The following is a 20,196-nucleotide window of genomic DNA, read 5'->3' on the forward strand; positions in this document are numbered from 1 at the left end:
TCTCACTACGTCATGTTTTAATGATCAGTTGGTGTCGAAACGGGAAGCTCTACCTGCAGATAAAGGCCGGTCCTCCCAGACCCGGTTGGTAAGGGGGGTCCGTCGGTTGCAGTCTCCCTCTGAGTGAACTGACGACACAGATGAGGGCCTCTCACTGCCGGACAGACCTGGTCCTGGGGACTTGGCTTTGCGTCCGTTGGAACGCCCACTGCTCTTTGAGGACCTTGAGCCACCTGCAAACAGAGGAGGTCAAACTCTGATGCTCCTTGGAGAATGTCCAAGTTAAACTGGAAAACCACAATTTAAAGTAATAAAGTCTCTGGGAAAATTGTTTCAGTAAAAGCGGACGATAAAACTGATGATTAAACGTCAATACTGAACTATTTTATTATTATTATTATGTTATATTACAGTATTTTTCCTTACAAACCTGAACAGAAGTACCTGGCATATATCCCTCTGTGTAAAATCAAGTTGTCTCATATGAGAGTTTAACTTTTTGAACGGAATTACTGAAATAATACATTTTTTCATAATGCTCTGTTTTTTAGAGATGTAACTATAAATGACAGAATTACTGGACATGAAGGATTTGGTATAGTTTGGGCCTCAGACTACTGCGCATAGAAAAACCATTGAACAGTGAAGAAGTGACACCTTGTGAGAATGAGTCTTCAACCCGTCCGTCTGCAGACATGGCAGAACCTGTTTGGTTGGCAGCGCTGGACAGGGAGCGATCCTCAGAGGAATCATCGTACTTTCCCATTAAGGCCTTTCTGATTATGGCCTCCAGGCCTATAGAGTTGCCAGATGCTTCTGGAGCTGGGTGGCTGCGCACACTCACTGGCCCTTTAAGTGTTTTAGGGGAAAGAAGTGGGTCAGAGGCAGAACATAACAGTTTAAAAACCAAACAAAGATCCAGCAGCATTAATCAAACACCAACATATCTGAATAATTAAAACATGTCAAAGTTAGTCCTATTTATAAAAATCCTGCAAGCTTTCCAATTTCATTCAATTTCATTATTTGAGATGCACTAATTCTCAGCTTCATCGCATATTTAATACAACTATTTTTAATGTGGGTCAATCGCCCTGCTTACCTGCAGTCGTGGAGGCTGGCATATTGAAGATTTCTGTTCCTGGCTGACCAGCATCTGTAATCATAATCAGAGAAACCAGCTGTAAGATTGACTCGTTCTAGTTTCAATGCTCTGCTCATCCATATGCTGGACTGAGGCTCACTGAATTCAGGGTCACTTCCATCCCCCGTCCTCTTCTTGATCATCTCCTGCTTCTTAGACTTCACAATAGCTGATGTGTTCTCAGTCAGCTTGCTGAAGAAAGCCGGAGGCTGGGAGGTGTTGGGAGGAGAGCGGGAGCCCAGTCTGTTGGTAGGAAACAGTGTCAAGTCCACAGCAAAGGCAAACTAATCTATGACGGTCACATATTTTACTTAGAATTATTCAGTTTAATTCTTTCTTTGTTTTTGATGTAGAGTGGTCCAAACAGTCATGAGTCCCAGCAATTCCTTTACCACTAGTTTGGACAATTTTGCATCAGAAGACAGATATGCTAAAAAAAAAAAAAAAAAACAGGTTGGAATGAAAGTAGCATCTAGTCGTTTTGCAGGGTGCTTATGGATGGCATTGTTGACCATAAGTTTCAATGCTGCGACCAGCACTTACTGCTGGAGAGCCACCAAGCCCAGTAAAAGGCATCAGAACTTATAAACATTCAAAGATGTTGGGTCACATTCAGAGATACACTAAGAAATCAGCTGATGACCAAAAAGCTGACTGAAGCTCAAAAATCTATTATTTTCCCATTTAGTAAAGTAACCATACTATGTGCTACTAAATTAAGATTAGGGCTGCAACAATAAATTTGCACACAATACGCAAATCACAAAGAACCTGCCGGGACTGGAATAAATGTTCGCTAATTATTTAAGCACAATGCATTCAGCGCTGTGAACACCTGTTGTATTTCAAGGATTTATTCTTATTATTATTCTTCTGCCCCTTTATGCGGCTTTTTGGGGGCATATATGAAAACTCACCACACTTTACCCAAAACTGCCCTCTGATGAAAAGTTTAAGTTTTTTAATGGAATCAAAAAAGGACGTGGCCAAACGACTCTACAGTGACCCCTAAAGTGAGTAAGTTCTAGAGACTTGAGATTTGTTGAGGTATGCCCTAAATTCAACAGGAAGTAGGCCATTTTGGGTCAAAGGGTCATTTTTGGGCGTTTTTGACGTGTCATATATGTTGGACTTCGACAAACTCTTCCTAGGGATTTTGAGCTATTGACATCAAATTTGGTCAGCATGCACTCAAGGCATTGGAAATCAAAAGTTATCAAAATCCTGAGACAGATAAATTAATCTAACTTTGGAACACAGAGACTTGTTTGTCAGCAAGTTAAAAATTGAAGCTTAATTATTATAAAGCACATTATAAACACTGAATAAGTTAATTAAACTAAAATAAAAAGTAACACACACATATTTTATCATTGTCATTAACCAGCTAAGCATTATTACATTGCTGAACTTTGTATATTTGGTTTTGGTACAACAATAGGTTGTTAACATGTTGCCTCAGGCTCAGTGTCATCAGACGAGCTAACGGAGAGACTAAAGTTATGTTTCCTCACTCCAAAAAGGAACAAATGTAGAATAATGTAGTGGCTTAAGCTGCTGCTGAGCTCCCGTCACCCTCAGCGACTCCAACATGTTTTCGTTTCAGGTGCTGTATCATCACCATGGTGCTCCGGTACCATGTCCAATCACTTTTGTAAAGCTTGCATGTTACGCATCTTTTAGTTTAGTGAAGCGTGAAGTGCTCCTACACTTTTGGACTTGGCTCGAACCGTTTTCTCTGAGTCGTTGATTTGTGAAATTAACTGAATTTCCTTTGAAAGTACCACCTCCACTCTGCCTCCGTTCTGCTCGCTCTGCAGGTTCAGGTTTTGTTTTGGTGACGTAAACGCCTCTGCGACGTAGCGAGTAACGCAGAAATGGCACGACACAATGAATCAATAATGAAATTCGTTGCCAACACTTTTAATAATCGATTTTTATCAATTCGTTGTTGCAGCCCTAGTTGTATGTTACATCTCTAGTTAGTCTGACGATTTCCCATGAGTGCATCTCTAGTGGTTTTATGTGTGTCTGTCTTTCTGTTTTGACCTCTGTAAAGTGCTTTGTGTATAAGAAGTACCCTATAAATGAAAGTTCGACTGATTGACATGTTGTACAGCTGGCGTTTCAACCAACTATACAGTTCCAGTGAAATGTTTGGACATTAATAGGGGTTAAACGATCCATAAAACACGTAAGACGAGAAGACGAGATTTCAATAATATTTCAATAAAACTTCAAAACCGTGCTCATGTGCAAAGGCATTTTTCAGCATTTCAGTCCTTTCAGTTTCCAGGTGCTGCCGAGTTGAGCGCGGTGCTGTGGTGGTTCTAAAGGTGTCTTTGTATTGTCCTAGCGTTAGCCGCAGTGTACACCAATATTTACTTCGCAGTGCTTACATTTTGTTCGTGTCTTGTCTGCCACTTGCTGTTTATTGCTTCTAATGGAAACTCAAAATGCTGCCAAAAACTGATTTAAAAGTAGTTGAGGCATCTTCTATTACAACTTCATCTGGAGAAGCCATGCTGACCGAAACTGGCTAGTTCTCACACCCCAACGAGAAATATCGTGATCTCATTACACCCCTAGACTTTACCATGTTGAAAGCCATCTTTATGACTGACCCTTTTCCTGACGGTCATGGTGGACTTACCCTTGATCCCCCTGCTCGTTGGGGTAGGAGGCCCCTCCCTGGGTATCAGGTTCAGAGGTGGCTCCAGGAGGAGACACCGGTTCAATGCCGTCATTAGAAACACTGACAGGTGAAGACTTTTGGTGAGGGGGAGATCTAGAAACAACATAAAGAGAGAATTATTGCATGCGATGCAGGTTAGACTCCCTATACAGTGGGTTTTGATTTTTAACATTGGCAGCTATTTGTAAAGTCTGGGCCATGTTTCGTACTTGTCTCTGTTACATTCCCCACCGAAACCCTCTGAATAGCGGGTCCCTTGAGCAGACTCCTGTGAAGTGGGAGGGGGCTGGGAGGCACTGGGTGGACGGGTCAGGTCCAGAACAGGAGAGCCATGGTAGCTTTGCTGCTGCTGGCTCTGCCTGGTGTAGTCTTTAACGATCACCTCCTGAGCATAAACATACCATGTCAGACATTAAACAACACAGAAAGCCTCCTGTCCTCTAAACATGGAGTTTTCATTTTATTTCCTAGTTATTGTTTGTTCAGAGTCGTCACTGTAGACTTACGCTGATGTGCTGTGCCAAAGTGACCACCCTTTGGCTGCCTTTGACACATGGGGAAGGGGGCTGTTGGCCTGGAGAGAGTCTCTCCTCTGAAGGGGGTCGATAGAGACCTTGTAGTGGAGCTGAGGAACAAATCCAAAGAACACAGTAAGCACACACACAGAGACACATCTACACCATTCAAAGTTAGCTCAGATTTTCCCTTTAAAACAACAAATGAACCTTCAAATCCTTTGAATAAAAATACGGATGCTTCAAATATGTCTCCTCTGATATCACAGTTTTAGTTGACATTCACTGAATCGTTTACAGGGGACAAGCCACAGCTTTCTCTTCTCATCTTGTAATGAAAGCAAACCATCTAAAGCTCCAAATAATAAATAATAACTGCTCACAGCAGGAAGACTTTGATCAGAAGCCACACTAAAATTAACGGAGTGTAGTGTCTCTGTGAAAAGGACTGGACTAACCAAATCCAAGGCATCAACATGATCTGTGCAGCTCAGCTGTCCTTTCCATGAGTTGCTGAATGCATCCTAACAGCAAAGGGATCATTTACCTACCTGTGAACTGACGTGTGTAAACAGTCACACCTAAAAAAAACGAGTTGAATTTAGCCATAAAGAAATGTAACCCCAATGCCATGCATTCCTAAACAAAACATCGAGTCAGAATTACAGAAATGTACTCAAGTTTAACGTGAGCTAGCGTTTCATGTGAGAATTTGGCATGTGTGGTCAAGAAACAAGAAATGTCATCGGAGTTGATCTCAGTGCGCCATCACTGGGCCATCCTAAAAGTGCCAGAAGCAAAATTAACCAGATTTACGTTTGCACAAGGTAGCCTCTGTGGTCTGAAAGTGTGAATAAAAGCTTCTCATTAAAAATGGGAAGCATTTAATTTAAAAAGGCTCATAGATGCAGCTGATTTGGATAATGCCAATTATCAATGAGTACGATAGGCCACAGAGGGACGATGTAGGGTATATGGAAGGTGGGGGACCCTTCGGAACCAGAGCACTTTACCATCGCTGGGCCTGCTGCCCACCCAAGAAATTTGATGCAAAATAATCATATTAATGAAGTCAGCTGCAGTCATGGTGGTCTTACCGAGTGATCGGAGGTCTTGTTCCTGTACGGACATCGGCTTGTTTTGATTCTTTTCTCTACTAGGAGTGCCACTTTCTTCACGGCCAGAAGGGTTATCCGACTGGGAAGGAAGCAGATGCTGGAGACGGCCCAAAGCAATGGGATAGGAACTGGGGTATATTCCTCCTGGACTGGGACCGCAAAGCTTGGGGTCAGATTTACTGGAGGTCCCATGCTGGTCCTGCAGGTGTTTGGGCAAGCCTCCCCTGGATTTGCCTCCATCGCGATTCTGCTCTTTGGCTACATTTGAGTCCATGGCAGATTGGTAGGCATCAGGGGGCACACCTGTTTTTTGGAAGGTGCCATGAAAACCTTGGTAGCGAGATGGCCCTGAGGGCATGGTCCTGGTAGAACAAATACAATACATATATAAAAAAAACAAAAACAACAAAACTAGTGTTTTATTGCAGCAAATGATGTAAATAAATAAAAAAAGTCAGACATGGTAAATGTTCCACAATTGTTTTATTAAACAACAACAATCCAGTTTACCGTAACACTGATGAGTGTTCACTGACTGAAAGACTTTTGCCCCCAGTGTTGTGTAGCACGCTTGGCCTCTGCTGCACGTTCTCCTGGGTACGAGGAGACACTGGGGAGTGCTGGTGGCTGTATGGTTGGGATGCAGGTCTCCCACTGCTGCTGGACAAGCTGGGTTCTGTACCTAAGAGACACAGATTCATGTAGCTATGCAAGCCAGGTAATCTTTCCTCAAAAGAAAAGTACGTCTCGCCAAAGTATTAATACCCCTTTTACTTGTTCACATTTTGCCATGTTACAACCACAGACTTCAATGGTTTTCATTGTCATTTTATCCGACAGACCAGCTCAACATAGGTCATCAGTGTTAAGTGGAAGAAATGATGTATAAGGCTTTGTAAATTATTTTGCGATACATTTTGTATTCAGCCACCTTTCCTCTGATACTTAAATAAAATCCTGCGCAACCAATGGCCTTCCATTACCATATCTGTCTTTTATGTAAGAGCGGCAACAGGAACGTTGTTGGAGGTCTCATTTTCAAAGCCGTCTAAAGCTTTAAAAGGATCAAGATTGGGGTGTAGGTTCACCTCCCAGTAGGTCCATAACCCTAAAATATTCAGCCAGAGCTACCATGGAGTGGTTTAGACCAAAACATATTCATGTGTTGGAACGAAAACAGATGCCCTTAGTCAACCTGCCTGAGCTCAAGCTATTTTGTAAAAATAAATGGCATTTTTGTCCAGTCTCCAGATGTGCAAAGCTAATAGACATACTTCACAAGACTTGCAGCTGTTGCAGTGAAAGGTGGTTCCACAGACTAGTGAGTTATTGGGGCTGGATAAATATGCATAACACATTTTTTAGAAAATACATTCAGTTGATTTCAATTCACAATTATGTCCAACTTTGTGTTAATCTGTTACAAAGTTTCTGGTTGTAGCATAAACAACCGCAAACTACTTTTTAAACATAGACTAAGACAGCAAAAGAATAATTTTTTGATACCTGGTCGCCAGATGGGGGCGTGCTCCACATTTCCCAAAGATCCTCCCCTCTCTCTGTCTCTGTCTCTTTCCCTGTCCCGATCTCGCTCCCTTTCCCGATCTCTCTCTCGTTCCCGGTTTTCCCGCTCCCGCTCTCTGTCTCGCTCTCGCTCTCTTTCTCGATCCCTGTCCCGTTCACGATCTCTTTCCCGCTCACGCTCTGAAGATGCTGTGCTCTGCATTTTGCTTATGTGTGAAGAGCCAACTGGACAGAAAAAAAGGGAAGGAAGCCATTCCAGAAAATTATTAACATTTATTTTGTAACTGAAATGGCTTGCTCCTAGACCTGATTTCGGATAAGCAAAAGACAATGGATGGAGATGCTTGTATTAAAATGAAGGGGTACCGGGAGAGATGGGTGAGGTGGTGTAAGGCCCGGCAGGGTATCCGGTGTTTGTCCCAGGGATGTAAGTAATGCGATCCATCGGGGACCCGGCCGTCCCTGCTGACGGAGGCACCAGGACCGGTAAATGTGGCACCTGAGAAAGATCAATGATCCCTTGGGACAGAAGGAGGAGAAGAGTTATGAACTAAAGAGATTGCCAAGATGCAGACTGAACAACAAGCAGAGAAAGTGTTAACAATAACAAACTCCACTAGGTTCTTTAGTACATGTAACACTAGCAGGCTGGTTTCTTTGTTATAAAAGCTTTTAAGTAAAGAGTAAAGGGTTTCTTTTATACAAACAGTTTGTTGAGACAGAAGGCAATTAGCTCTAATCGTTTAAAAGAAGCACATCATCTTGTTGAATGTGGTTCACTTCTGTTTGTATTTTTTCTTCTAATGTGGTAAAGTTGGTTCTTTCAGTTTCTTCCTCTACAAACTAACCAGTCAAACATCTATAATGCAACAACACAACTGTTTGACAATTACACAGCCACTAAAACTGTTTTAATACTGCTGTTTGACACAAACACAAACAAAAGCCAGATAGTAAATTAAATATATTCATTTATTTTCCAATACTAAAGAAAGTGTTCAATTTCTGAGAGTTTTGCCAAAAAACGAATTATTAGAACAGTTTTCTTTAGTATAATGAGTAATTTTGCTGTAACTGTACATGATCATATCACCCGATTTTGTCTTCCCTCCACTGGCTGCCTGTTTTTTTTTTTATTGTTTTAAGTTTTGGATTTTAGTTGAAATATCTAAACAGTCTGACACCTCTTCAGCTTACATCCACGTATCTCCAGCAGAACTCTAAGATCCCAGCACTTGGCCCATGACCAGGACACGCCGCAGCTCCACGGTTCTGGAACAGTCTCCCTCTTTCTGTTGGGTCTGCTGGAACTTTAGACCATTTTAAATCTCTTTAAAAAACGCAGCAACTGGCTTCTGGTTGCAGAGAGCACGATCTTTAGGCCTGTCCTTGTTTCTTCTTTGTCTTTATATCTTATTTCTTCTTTATTATTTTTACTTTTTATCTACCTGTGCAGCACTTCAGTTGCCTTTTGTGTTGTAAAGCGCTATATTTTAAATAAATAAATGTTAATGATGGTGATGAACTGGTTTTGTTTTTATTTAAGTGAACCAACCAGAACAATTCTTCCTATTGTAGAAAAACTACTTTAACTTACCTAATCAACTAAGTTTAATTCACCATATAAATAGAAAGCATTTAACCTGTTACACTTAATCTAACAACTTTTCATTTTTTTCACAGTTAAGCAAAAACATTTAGACAATAAAACAAGCTCTACTTGATGAAAAAGGGAACATGCTTAGTTTGTTGTGACCTTTTTTAATTAATGCTAAAAACAGACAGGAGCTGCAACATACAACTGAATAACTTGTTCTCACTTGAGACTCGTTCTAGATTTATTTCTCCAATGGAGCCATAGTTGGATATTAGTACCATTGTAGATCTTTTTTTCTAACAAGTGTTGCGTCATAAGATCTAACAAGTTGTTTAGTACAGTACTGCACTACGAGGCAGAACGTTTACAGTAAAAGAAGCTCTGCTTCAGACCAACGACCATGTGGGAAAGACCTGAGGGCAGTGCCAACACGCCACTATAACACTATTAAGGAATTATTCATTGGAAAATATTGGTCCTGTAAGTTTGTTCCACGCATGAATAACTGGAACAGTAAATAATTGCTGTCAGAAGCTGAATTACCAACGAGTCATATCAAAAACAGAGAGGAAGGGAGTTGCTGCTACCCCGCTTGTTCTGCACACTCCTCACTAAACAAAGATCCTGCGTGGAAGGAAGATGCATGATTACTGAAGATTTTTTGTACTCATAGTGTTTTACAAAATAAACAATAACGCTACACATGTTTTTGGTAAAGTGTTGTTAGAACACTACCAGAAAAGGTTAATATTAACCAAAACCTAACATCAAGAAAATAACTCATTCTAATTATTGGCGAGTAAGGTGGGTAATACACAATTACTACACTCTTGTCCACCATATAATACTGATGTGTATATTTTAAGTTCATATACTTGTACTGGACTATCCTTTCTTTACGCAAGGGCCGAAAATAGAATTTTGGAAGAACATTTTTATTTACTCTTATGGGAATTCGTGACATCAGATGCCAATAAATGTGAACATAATAAACATAAAATCAATCAGACCTTTTCAAAGTCTAGTTAACCTTGACAATTTCTGCATTACATCAGCAGCTACATGTAATAATTAACCACTGAGTAGTCATGTCTGTCAATCAGTTGCTAGTACAAAGGAATCAGCTATTTAAACAATGGTAAGTAAAACAATTTCTAATGTAATTCTGCAGCTGACTGATGAAGGTTTCAAATACCAGTGGAAGTTTCATTTGTGACGACCTCCTTGTGTCTGATTTATTCAGACTGGCAGCAGCTCGTATTCCCCTGTATAACACAGGTCGTCTCATCTCTTTTTGTCAAGCAGGGGATGAGCGCCAGCTTGTTTGCATCCTGACTATCAGATCAAATCCAGGCAAAACAGACACCAGTGTTGTTCAGTAAAAAATGTAACCCCAACCCATCTGTCAGTGTAGATAACCAAGTTTCACTTTGCCAAACAACCTAAAAATAATCTGAGTGAAACAAGTGTAAGTCAGAGTGTGAATGTGACTTCATGTTGCGTTAGTTTTACCACGTGGGGCAGCAGAATAGGACAGAGGAAGGGGCTGGTCTCGTGGAGCTAGGCCTCTTAGCAGGTCTGAGCGTTGTACAGCCATGGCGGCCGCAGGCCACTGGTGCATCTGCTGGGAGGTGATGTAGTCGTTTATCAGAGTCTGACGGTTCTCCAGAGCTGCCGTGTCGGGGAACCCGCGGATGAGGTAGGGGTAAGTATGAGGGTACGCCGGATTGGGAGCCAAGTGGCGAGGCAAGTAGTAAGCTGCTGTAAGTAAATAAATAGAAAATGTTGGATATCATTTATTTAAAGCCAGACATGGAATATGCACATCCCCTGACCTTTTTTACATTCTTTCACATAGCAGCCGTTTGCATCCACATACTTTAGTGTATTTTATGGAGATTTTATAAACCAGTGGAAGCAAAATCAAACGGGTTCATAAAAAATATTTTTGACAAATAAAAACCTAAAACGTAGACGAAAAAGTGTGAGATGCAGTTATATAAGTCAACACTTTGCAGAACTACCTTTTTCTGCTTTGGGGTACATCTCAAACAGCTTAGCACATCTACAGACTGACATTTATGTCCATTCACCTATGAAAAATAGTTCATGCTCAGATTGGATGGAAAGTTCTGTGAACATAAAAATTCAAGTCATGCCACAGATTCCCTAAAGGATTTAGTTATTCCATTCTACTGCAGCTCTGGCTCCATGTTTAGGGTTGTTTTCCTGCTAGAAGATTTTCCACTGCCCCAGTCTGAGGACTCTTGCAACCGTCCAACAGGATTTTTTCTGGGGTTGCACTGAATTTAACTCCATACATCTACCAATCAACTCTGACCAGTTTTGCTGTCCCCTCTGAAGAAAAGCACCCCACAGCATGACGCTGCCACTTCCATGTTTCACAGGGAAGTAGTGTTCAAGGTGATAGAATACCCCTTTGACTTGAGACTAAAAAGGTCAAAGTTTGATCTCATCTGACCACAGAAGATTATTTTACATGTGATGTGCACACAGGACACACCAAGCATGTGAACAAACATATGCTTATTTGTGAAAAAGGTTTAGAAATTATGAAAATGTGTTTGTAATTCGGCACGAAACTAAAGATTTTTGCTTAACACAAAATAATAATATGATATTTGACCTAATTTAGCTTTGGTGACCTCAACTGAAAACACAGAACTGATTAACTTGGTCATAAAAGAAGAATTTTTTGTCTGCATGTACCTGGGTCAATAGGGATACCACGAGGCAGTGCTGAAGGATCGAAGGATAAAGGGATGCGATACATGTCTGAAGCTCCCAGGCCGGGGAGTAGACGCTCATAGGCCAGCTGATCTGCAACACTAGTAAGAGGCGACTTGGTGGCCCTCATCTCTCTGGGAGTTGGTGTGGCTTTACGCTCCTGGGAGGGATTCTTTCCAGACCCTGAATCAAAAAAAAAAAGAGTTGGGAATTTGAACTATGCTAACGGTGAAAAGTAAGGGATGTAAATACAATATGGTCTCATTTGCCACATGTGCCAATTTAAATCTATTCCAAATATGTACACAGTCATACATATTCATTGTTGCATTAGTGTGTGTTAGATATACCCACCTTCATGTTGCCTTTGACCTGCTTCCCTGGGCAGTGGGGATCCACGATGTGAGGGTCCAGGGTAAGGGGTCCTTATCGCACCTTTTTCCTCATAACCCATCGGGCTGTGATGTGCTTTGCTTCCCTGCTCTGACCCCAGAGTGAGCGGAGAAGAGCGGGGTATCGGGCTAGCTGTACTGACCACTGCACAGGGCCGTCCCTTAGGCCCCTCCTCATATCGACTTCTGTCAGGACGCATGTCCAGAATGGAGGTTGGACTGTGATAGGAGCGTGGTGAACTGGTTATAATGGAGCGGACATCATGGCGTTTCCCAGCACCAGCGGCATCCTGCTTTACAGCCGATCCCTGCAGGGGGACACAGAAGGAAATCAGTGAGCTCAGAACCAACTGCAGTTTTCTTGGTTTGCTCCAATTTCAGATTTTTGTAAAGCACTGATCCAAAGAATGATAAGGAATTGAAAGAGGAGTCAGCATAAAACTCCCATGTAGACCAGGTTAGATAATTAGTTTCCTCCCTTTAATTCAAAGAACACTAATAATCCTTTTCTCTGCAATAAAACTTTTTTAAATAAATCACGAGTGTTCAACATATTTAGAAGAAAATTACTGTGAAATTTGCTAGATTGGTTAGTCATTAATTTACTCTATTTTAATTAGGCACAGGCAAATACCAGCATAATATTCATTCAATAAAACTATATGATTGTACATCACCTCATATTTATATGTGCATTTGTTCCCTGGTTACAAATTATGGGTCTCATAAAATGCACTTGACCTCAATGTGTCACCTTTTTAGAAAGCAGGTGGTGCCATATCTAACAGCAGCAAAGAGAACAGCAGATATATGGCCATTAAGACTTCACCTTAAGGTGTAGTTCAACTATGGGTTCCTGAATGTTTTTCTCCAGAACCTTTTATCTATCCTGTCTGTTCTGTTTGTGTGTGTTTCCATTGTAGGGCCTAGACCACAGGTTGTTTGTGTAGATGATGCTCTCTGCCGCTGAACAGACCCTCCTCCAGTTAGATCTCCACCCACAACAGTGGAGTCACAAATACGACTAAAAACATTGAAATTAAACTAATACAGCAATGATCCAAGATTGTTTTGTAGTTTTTCTACTTTAAAAGCCACCTACTGCCACCCCAAACTTAAACAACACCGATCTTGTAGGAAAAATAACCACAAACACACACATACAGCAGTTGCATGTCTGCTCCATTCAAACCTACAAGTGAGTGAATGATCAACAACCCTGGACAGGTCCGATCGCTTTCATCTGTGTCTCAGAACATAAATGCAGAACATATTTGAACCTTATCATTTAAAATCTGGGAACGATAGCTATGATGAGAGCATTACTTTCTCCATAACTGTAGAGATGCTGAAACCATCTGAAAGTCTGTGATTTTTTCAATTAAATATTTTCACTAAGGTTGGTGGCATTTATCAATGTATTTGAATATAAAACCTGCAAAACGCTGTGATATTCAGCATGAGCCGGGTTTAAATGTTGTGTTTGCAAACAAAAATATAGAACTCCAGATGTGTGATTTAAAGTTAAGGGAAAATATGACCAGCAAAGGAGGATACGACAGAAACTGAATGCTGGGGATATTGTCAGTGAGAATTGTTCTCCCTCAACAAAGCTCCACCTTTAGTTCAGTGTCCATCAAATAAGTCCTACCTCCCTTAACAGGGGCAGATTTCTACCCATTAATGTCAGATTTGGTTCTTTATCCTATAGTGGAAACACAACTCTAAATCTAGTTTCCTCTTACAGCTCTTGCACTATTCTTGACTTCTTCCCTCAGTAAGAAGTAGCCATTATTTGTTCATAACCCTGAGGGATGGGGTTGATTTGGAGTACTAAGTACTAAGTAAATAAATCAATCAGGAATGTTGAGTTTTGGTTAGGCTAATTACTGATAGAGCCAATCCAGCGGATAAATCAGATGATTCTAGGCTCCAGATAAACAACTGGTGCATTTCTATTTAACTGTGGAGTGACCCGTGTGTGTTTTACCATCAAGAGCATACCTGTGATATGATGCCCTCCTTGGCAGGTTGTCTGAGCTCATCTCTTGGAATGAGGTGGATTGAGCGTCCAGCCTCCTTCACTGTGGGCACAATGGCCTCTCTGCCCTTCATTGGGTCAGAAAGAGAACTAGCACCACGAGGTGGGGAGGCCTCTCGCCTTATCTGCTTAGCTTCCCTCCTCATGTAGGCGTCCTGAGCGTCTAGATGGCGAGGTATACCTGAAATTAGAAGGCTATGTTAATGCAATTTTCATGTAAATAACTAAATAGGTTATATGTTTGAAAAAATTTTTTACTGTATCAAACCTTGTGAGATGGAGCCTCGGATATGATGAGCATCCTTGTAAGGTGTGTGATGCGGGCTGTCTCTGTCATAAGGCATGGCACGACTGATCAGACCTGAGATAGAGGCACAAGTACAGGTTTTAAAACTCTGGGTTCTAAAAACACTTTTTTCCTCCTATTGTAATGTTTAAATGGTTCAAAGACTTTTTTGAATCAGACTCAAAAGAAAGTGCCAAAGCGACTTGAGTTAATATCTGTAATAATCAATATGTTTTATCAGCAATGTAAAAGTTTTAAATAAAAGCATTTACAGGGGTTGGACAATGAAACTGAAACACCTGGTTTTAGACCACAATAATTTATTAGTATGGTGTAGGGCCTCCTTTTGCGGCCAATACAGCGTCAATTCATCTTGGGAATGACATTTACAAGTCCTGCACAATGGTCAGAGGGATTTTAAGCCATTCTTCTTGCAGGATAGTGGCCAGGTCACTACGTGATACTGGTGGAGGAAAAAGTTTCCTGACTCGTTCCTCCAAAACACCCCAAAGTGGCTGAATAATATTTAGATCTGGTGACTGTGCAGACCATGGGAGATGTTCAACTTCACTTTCATGTTCATCAAACCAATCTTTCACCAGTCTTGCTGTGTGTATTGGTGCATTGTCATCCTGATACACGGCACCACCTTCAGGATACAATGTTTGAACCATTGGATGCACATGGTCCTCAAGAATGGTTCGGTAGTCCTTGGCAGTGACGCGCCCATCTAGCACAAGTATTGGGCCAAGGGAATGCCATGATATGGCAGCCCAAACCATCACTGATCCACCCCCATGCTTCACTCTGGGCATGCAACAGTCTGGGTGGTACGCTTCTTTGGGGCTTCTCCACACCGTAACTCTCCCGGATGTGGGGAAAACAGTAAAGGTGGACTCATCAGAGAACAATACATGTTTCACATTGTCCACAGCCCAAGATTTGCGTTCCTTGCACCATTGAAACCGATGTTTGGCATTGGTATGAGTGACCAAAGGTTTGGCTATAGCAGCCCAGCCGTGTATATTGACCCTGTGGAGCTCCCGACGGACAGTTCTGGTGGAAACAGGAGAGTTGAGGTGCACATTTAATTCTGCCGTGATTTGGGCAGCCGTGGTTTTATGTTTTTTGGATACAATCTGGGTTAGCACCCGAACATCCCTTTCAGACAGCTTCTTCTTGCGTCCACAGTTAATCCTGTGTGATGTGGTTCGTCCTTCTTGGTGGTATGCTGACATTACCCTGGATACCGTGGCTCTTGATACATCACAAAGACTTGCTGTCTTGGTCACAGATGCGCCAGCAAGACGTGCACCAACAATTTGTCCTCTTTTAAACTCTGGTATGTCACCCATAATGTTGTGTGCATTTTAATATTTTGAGCAAAACTGTGCTCTTACCCTGCTAATTGAACCTTCACACTCTGCTCTTACTGGTGCAATGTGCAATCAATGAAGACTGGCTACCAGGCTGGTCCAATTTAGCCATGAAACCTCCCACACTAAAATGACAGGTGTTTCAGTTTCATTGTCCAACCCCTGTAGATCATGTTATACAATTCTCATATGTTTTTTGTAAGAAACCCATGATAGACCCATACTGGCCCATGACTGTTTGATGGAGGTGTAAGCAGGGTCCTTTCTTACCTTCACAATTGGCAGCAGACAAAGAGTCTCTCATTGGCAGCCCTCTGCCTCCTTCCATGACATCATAGGAGCGCTTCAGACCTATAATTTCTCCAGACAGACCTGAACCTCGGCCATCTTCTTTAGGAGTCTGGGATGGCGGCCCTGTAATGTTCATTTAGTCAGACTGATGCTGGTCTTTACATGAAAAATTCAACATTTAGTAAACTACTCGCCAAGTCAGCAACCATGTTAGTTGGAGCTCATGTACTCACGGTCATATGTGAGGATCTGCCCGCTAATGCCCTCGTAGAGGACCTGTCCTTTAGCCGGTGCCTCATCCCTCTCCCTCTCAGATCGGCTGGAACTGTCCTCTGAGATCAGACGTGTTATGGTTTCTCTATACAGCACATCTGCTGGTGTCCCCTGGGATAATGAGACAAGAAAGTCATAAAATTTGCCACAGTCTAACTAGAAGTTTAATTCAAACTAGTCAGCAGGCAGATGCAGATATAACCACCTAACAACCAGCAAACTTTAATTAAAACTTTAATTTAGCCTCATTGCTGTTAAACGTGTTTCTTTGTGTGGCACCAACCACATAAAAAATGCATTCTGTAACAGCTTCACAACATATCGCAACTATATTGTTATCACAATAAAACTGTGTGCAATACAAATTACTCAAAGCATTGTTTGAAATGCTATTTGTGTTGCATTAAAAAAAGTGTCAGGACAGTTTGCATGTAATTAATATTTTCAGCCCATAAGGTAGAGTCTTACTGAAGGGTGACCGGCCAGTTGGAAAATACTATCTTTCCAGATTAACGAACTCACCATTTGTGAGACCTAACAGGTCACCCTAACAACATCACTCTTCAGTCTGGAAGTTGTTACAAAAGGAAGATGAATCAAAGTTGGCTTTCTATTATCAGCAAGGTTATTAAAATGAAGTCAGGGAAGCACAAAGATGTTAGAAGTTAGAAAAGGAAACCTTTCTACAATATGCTGAGACATGTCTGGGGTTCATTCAGAGAGAGCAAGAGAACGAGACTTCCAAGCTGATAACATGAAGTCTGAATGGAGTACAAGAAATTACTATGTTTATTCCTTTTGAGCTTTCAATGTCTGTAGGTCTAGGAAACAGTTGGATTTGGTGTTGCCGGCCTTTTGAAAATCTTGGGAGATGGGGATCTACACTCTCTAAGCTGAAACACACATACTAGGGTTTAAGCAATGATAGTAAAGCTAATTGTGCAAATTAGCTAATTTCAGATACTAAACACAGCTTAAAATATTGGCTTTGTAATTATTTAGTCTTTCAGAATAATAGGAAAATTCTGTTATACTGCAACTACTCTTCATGTCATAAAACAATTATTATTCTTGTGGGAAAAAGACTAGAAAAAAATATATATATTTTTTTACATCTTATGATTCTTGAAGGGGAAGAGATCAGAAATTTCTAATGGTGTATCTTTAGATCCATCACTGGAGATGAGAGTAGGCTTTAAAAGTAAGAGGAATAGGATACACATCACCTCCATCCTGATGCAAAAGGCAGGCGTAGAAGGAAAACTATGGAACGCCAAAGTTCTCATAATTATATAAATAAATATTGCTGATTTTAAAAGGAAAATAAAATATTTCATAATAATGAACTGAGAATTTACTATGCATTCAATTATTTGACAATTTAACTGTAACTTTATACAGGTCCTTCTCAAAATATTAGCATAATGTGATAAAGTTCATTATTTTCTATAATGTCATGAAGAAAATTTAACATTCATATATTTTAGATTCATTGCACACTAACTGAAATATTTCAGGTCTTTTATTGTCTTAATACAGATGATTTTGGCATACAGCTCATGAAAACCCAAAATTCCTATCTCACAAAATTAGCATATTTCATCCGACCAAAAAAAGAAAAGTGTTTTTAATACAAAAAACGTCAACCTTCAAATAATCATGTACAGTTATGCACTCAATACTTGGTCGGGAATCCTTTTGCAGAAATGACTGCTTCAATGCGGCGTGGCATGGAGGCAATCAGCCTGTGGCACTGCTGAGGTCTTATGGAGGCCCAGGATGCTTCGATAGCGGCCTTTAGCTCATCCAGAGTGTTGGGTCTTGAGTCTCTCAACGTTCTCTTCACAATATCCCACAGATTCTCTATGGGGTTCAGGTCAGGAGAGTTGGCAGGCCAATTGATCACAGTGATACCATGGTCAGTAAACCACTTACCAGTGGTTTTGGCACTGTGAGCAGGTGCCAGGTCGTGCTGAAAAATGAAATCTTCATCTCCATAAAGCTTTTAAGCAGATGGAAGCATGAAGTGCTCCAAAATCTCCTGATAGCTAGCTGCATTGACCCTGCCCTTGATAAAACACAGTGGACCAACACCAGCAGCTGACACGGCACCCCAGACCATCACTGACTGTGGGTACTTGACACTGGACTTCTGGCATTTTGGCATTTCCTTCTCCACAATCTTCCTCCAGACTCTGGCACCTTGATTTCCGAATGACATGCAGAATTTGCTTTCATCCGAAAAAAGTACTTTAGACCACTGAGCAACAGTCCAGTGCTGCTTCTCTGTAGCCCAGGTCAGGCGCTTCTGCCGCTGTTTCTGGTTCAAAGGTGGCTTGACCTGGGGAATGCGGCACCTGTAGCCCATTTCCTGCACGCGCTTGTGCACGGTGGCTCTGGATGTTTCTACTCCAGACTCAGTCCACTGCTTCCGCAGGTCCCCCAAGGTCTGGAATCGGCCCTTCTCCACAATCTTCCTCAGGGTCCAGGTCACCTCTTCTCGTTGTGCAGCGTTTTCTGCCACACTTTTTCCTTCCCACAGACTTCCCACTGAGGTGCCTTGATACAGCACTCTGGGAACAGCCTATTCGTTCAGAAATTTCTTTCTGTGTCTTACCCTCTTGCTTGAGGGTGTCAATAGTGGCCTTCTGGACAGCAGTCAGGTCGGCAGTCTTACCCATGATTGTGGTTTTGAGTGATGAACCAGGTTGGGAGTTTTAAAGGCCTCAGGAATCTTTTGCAGGTGTTTAGAGTTAACTCATTGATTCAGATGATTAGGTTCATAGCTCATTTAGAGACCCTTTTAATTATATGCTAATTTTGTGAGATAGGAATTTTGGGTTTTCATGAGCTGTATGCCAAAATCATCCGTATTAAGACAATAAAAGACCTGAAATATTTCAGTTAGTGTGCAATGAATCTAAAATATATGAATGTTAAATTTTCATCATGACATTATGGAAAATAATGAACTTTATCACAATATGCTAATATTTTGAGAAGGACCTGTATATTTATCTATTATTTATTGATGCAGATACTTATTTCATAATGTTTCATTTATTTATTTAGAGCACTTTGGCGTTCCATAGAAACAACTGTTTGACATACTTTACAAACAGCACAAACATCTGCTAAACATTGTAGTCTACATGACACATTATGAAATTTGCAAAATGACGAAGCAGGACAGTATATAACTGAAAAGTTATATACTTCCACAGCTCTGCTGCTATGACGATCGGTACAGGAGCTCCTTTCCACCTGCCGCAGATCTCTTACGCAGTAAAAAATAAAACAAAAAAATTCAGCTGATTTCAACCAAACAAGAAATACAATCATGAAGGAGAACACACATTTCTGAAGCAAAGCCTTACTTCTAAATGAAGCAATGGTGAAACCGCTTCAAAGCAGAACAAAACATTCATGGCCTAAACCTTGAATAACATCACTTGTACTCAGCATGAGTCATATTTCTCCACACACTGATTGGTCAAGAGATGATTGCATGAGTGGATGGTGAAAAGGAGAGACAGCAGTTACTGGGAGAGGCCTTGTAATCTGCTGGCTGCAGCTTTTCCAAGAAGTGTTTACCAAAAGAGGGGGAGAGGGGATGGATGCCTATTTACAAGGTAGTAATGACTAAAGCAGTCCTCACTTGCTCAGTAAGAAAACCTCAAATACACACATACACCCATCAATACATCAAGCTAAATAACAGGTCATATTTTCCACCTATTTTTTCATCTTCATGTTAGTGGACAACAGCCTCCTCAACACTTGTTTTCTCTGCTGTGCCAGTTGGATGTAAGAGCAGAGTGGGCATATCAGTGACTGGGTTCAGGCAGCATTTAAAGTACACAGATAAATAAAAGAGGGAACAGATGCGGCACAGCGTGTACCCGTTGCTATGGCTACAGATCCATTCAGAGCTGTGGCTGTGTCACGGCACAGCAGATATCCAGCAGCCACCGCACATGGTTTGCCGTTTGACCTCTCACCAACTCTCGCCTGCTTCTCTTACATCACAGGAAAAAATGTTGAACGTACAAAAGCCGTAACGTTTGAGGACAGCAGCTTCGGCTTGTGTGTTCAGAGGGCAAAGACTGCATCAGATTTTTGAAAAGTACTGTAAATGATCAGAGTATGTGGGGGAGTACCGCCTGTCTGTGGCATGAACCTTAACACGGTTTTAC

General features: G+C 41.3%; 1 protein-coding gene across 2 annotated transcripts in view; it reads right to left on the reverse strand.

The window, feature by feature from the left end:
• ncor2 (nuclear receptor corepressor 2) overlaps positions 1–20,196 on the reverse strand; it is a 129,623-nt gene that overhangs the window by 3,722 nt on the left and 105,705 nt on the right. Inside the window, exons 28-45 of one of the 2 annotated variants that reach the window (XM_047380685.1) lie at positions 15,961–16,111; positions 15,707–15,850; positions 14,043–14,135; positions 13,738–13,955; positions 11,696–12,041; positions 11,324–11,524; positions 10,106–10,351; positions 7,363–7,515; positions 6,979–7,221; positions 5,983–6,154; positions 5,452–5,834; positions 4,346–4,464; positions 4,049–4,224; positions 3,798–3,932; positions 1,245–1,387; positions 1,103–1,156; positions 658–849; positions 54–233 (exon numbers count right to left, since the gene is read on the reverse strand). In XM_047380685.1, coding sequence (XP_047236641.1) covers positions 54–233; positions 658–849; positions 1,103–1,156; positions 1,245–1,387; positions 3,798–3,932; positions 4,049–4,224; positions 4,346–4,464; positions 5,452–5,834; positions 5,983–6,154; positions 6,979–7,221; positions 7,363–7,515; positions 10,106–10,351; positions 11,324–11,524; positions 11,696–12,041; positions 13,738–13,955; positions 14,043–14,135; positions 15,707–15,850; positions 15,961–16,111 — 3,349 coding nt within the window. Of the gene's footprint in view, positions 1–53; positions 234–657; positions 850–1,102; positions 1,157–1,244; positions 1,388–3,797; positions 3,933–4,048; positions 4,225–4,345; positions 4,465–5,451; positions 5,835–5,982; positions 6,155–6,978; positions 7,222–7,362; positions 7,516–10,105; positions 10,355–11,323; positions 11,525–11,695; positions 12,042–13,737; positions 13,956–14,042; positions 14,136–15,706; positions 15,851–15,960; positions 16,112–20,196 lie in introns of both variants that reach the window. The other variant, XM_047380684.1, reaches the window with a different exon arrangement.

This window comes from Girardinichthys multiradiatus, chromosome 12, assembly GCF_021462225.1.
Source record: "Girardinichthys multiradiatus isolate DD_20200921_A chromosome 12, DD_fGirMul_XY1, whole genome shotgun sequence".
NCBI classification, from domain to species: Eukaryota; Metazoa; Chordata; class Actinopteri; order Cyprinodontiformes; family Goodeidae; genus Girardinichthys; species Girardinichthys multiradiatus.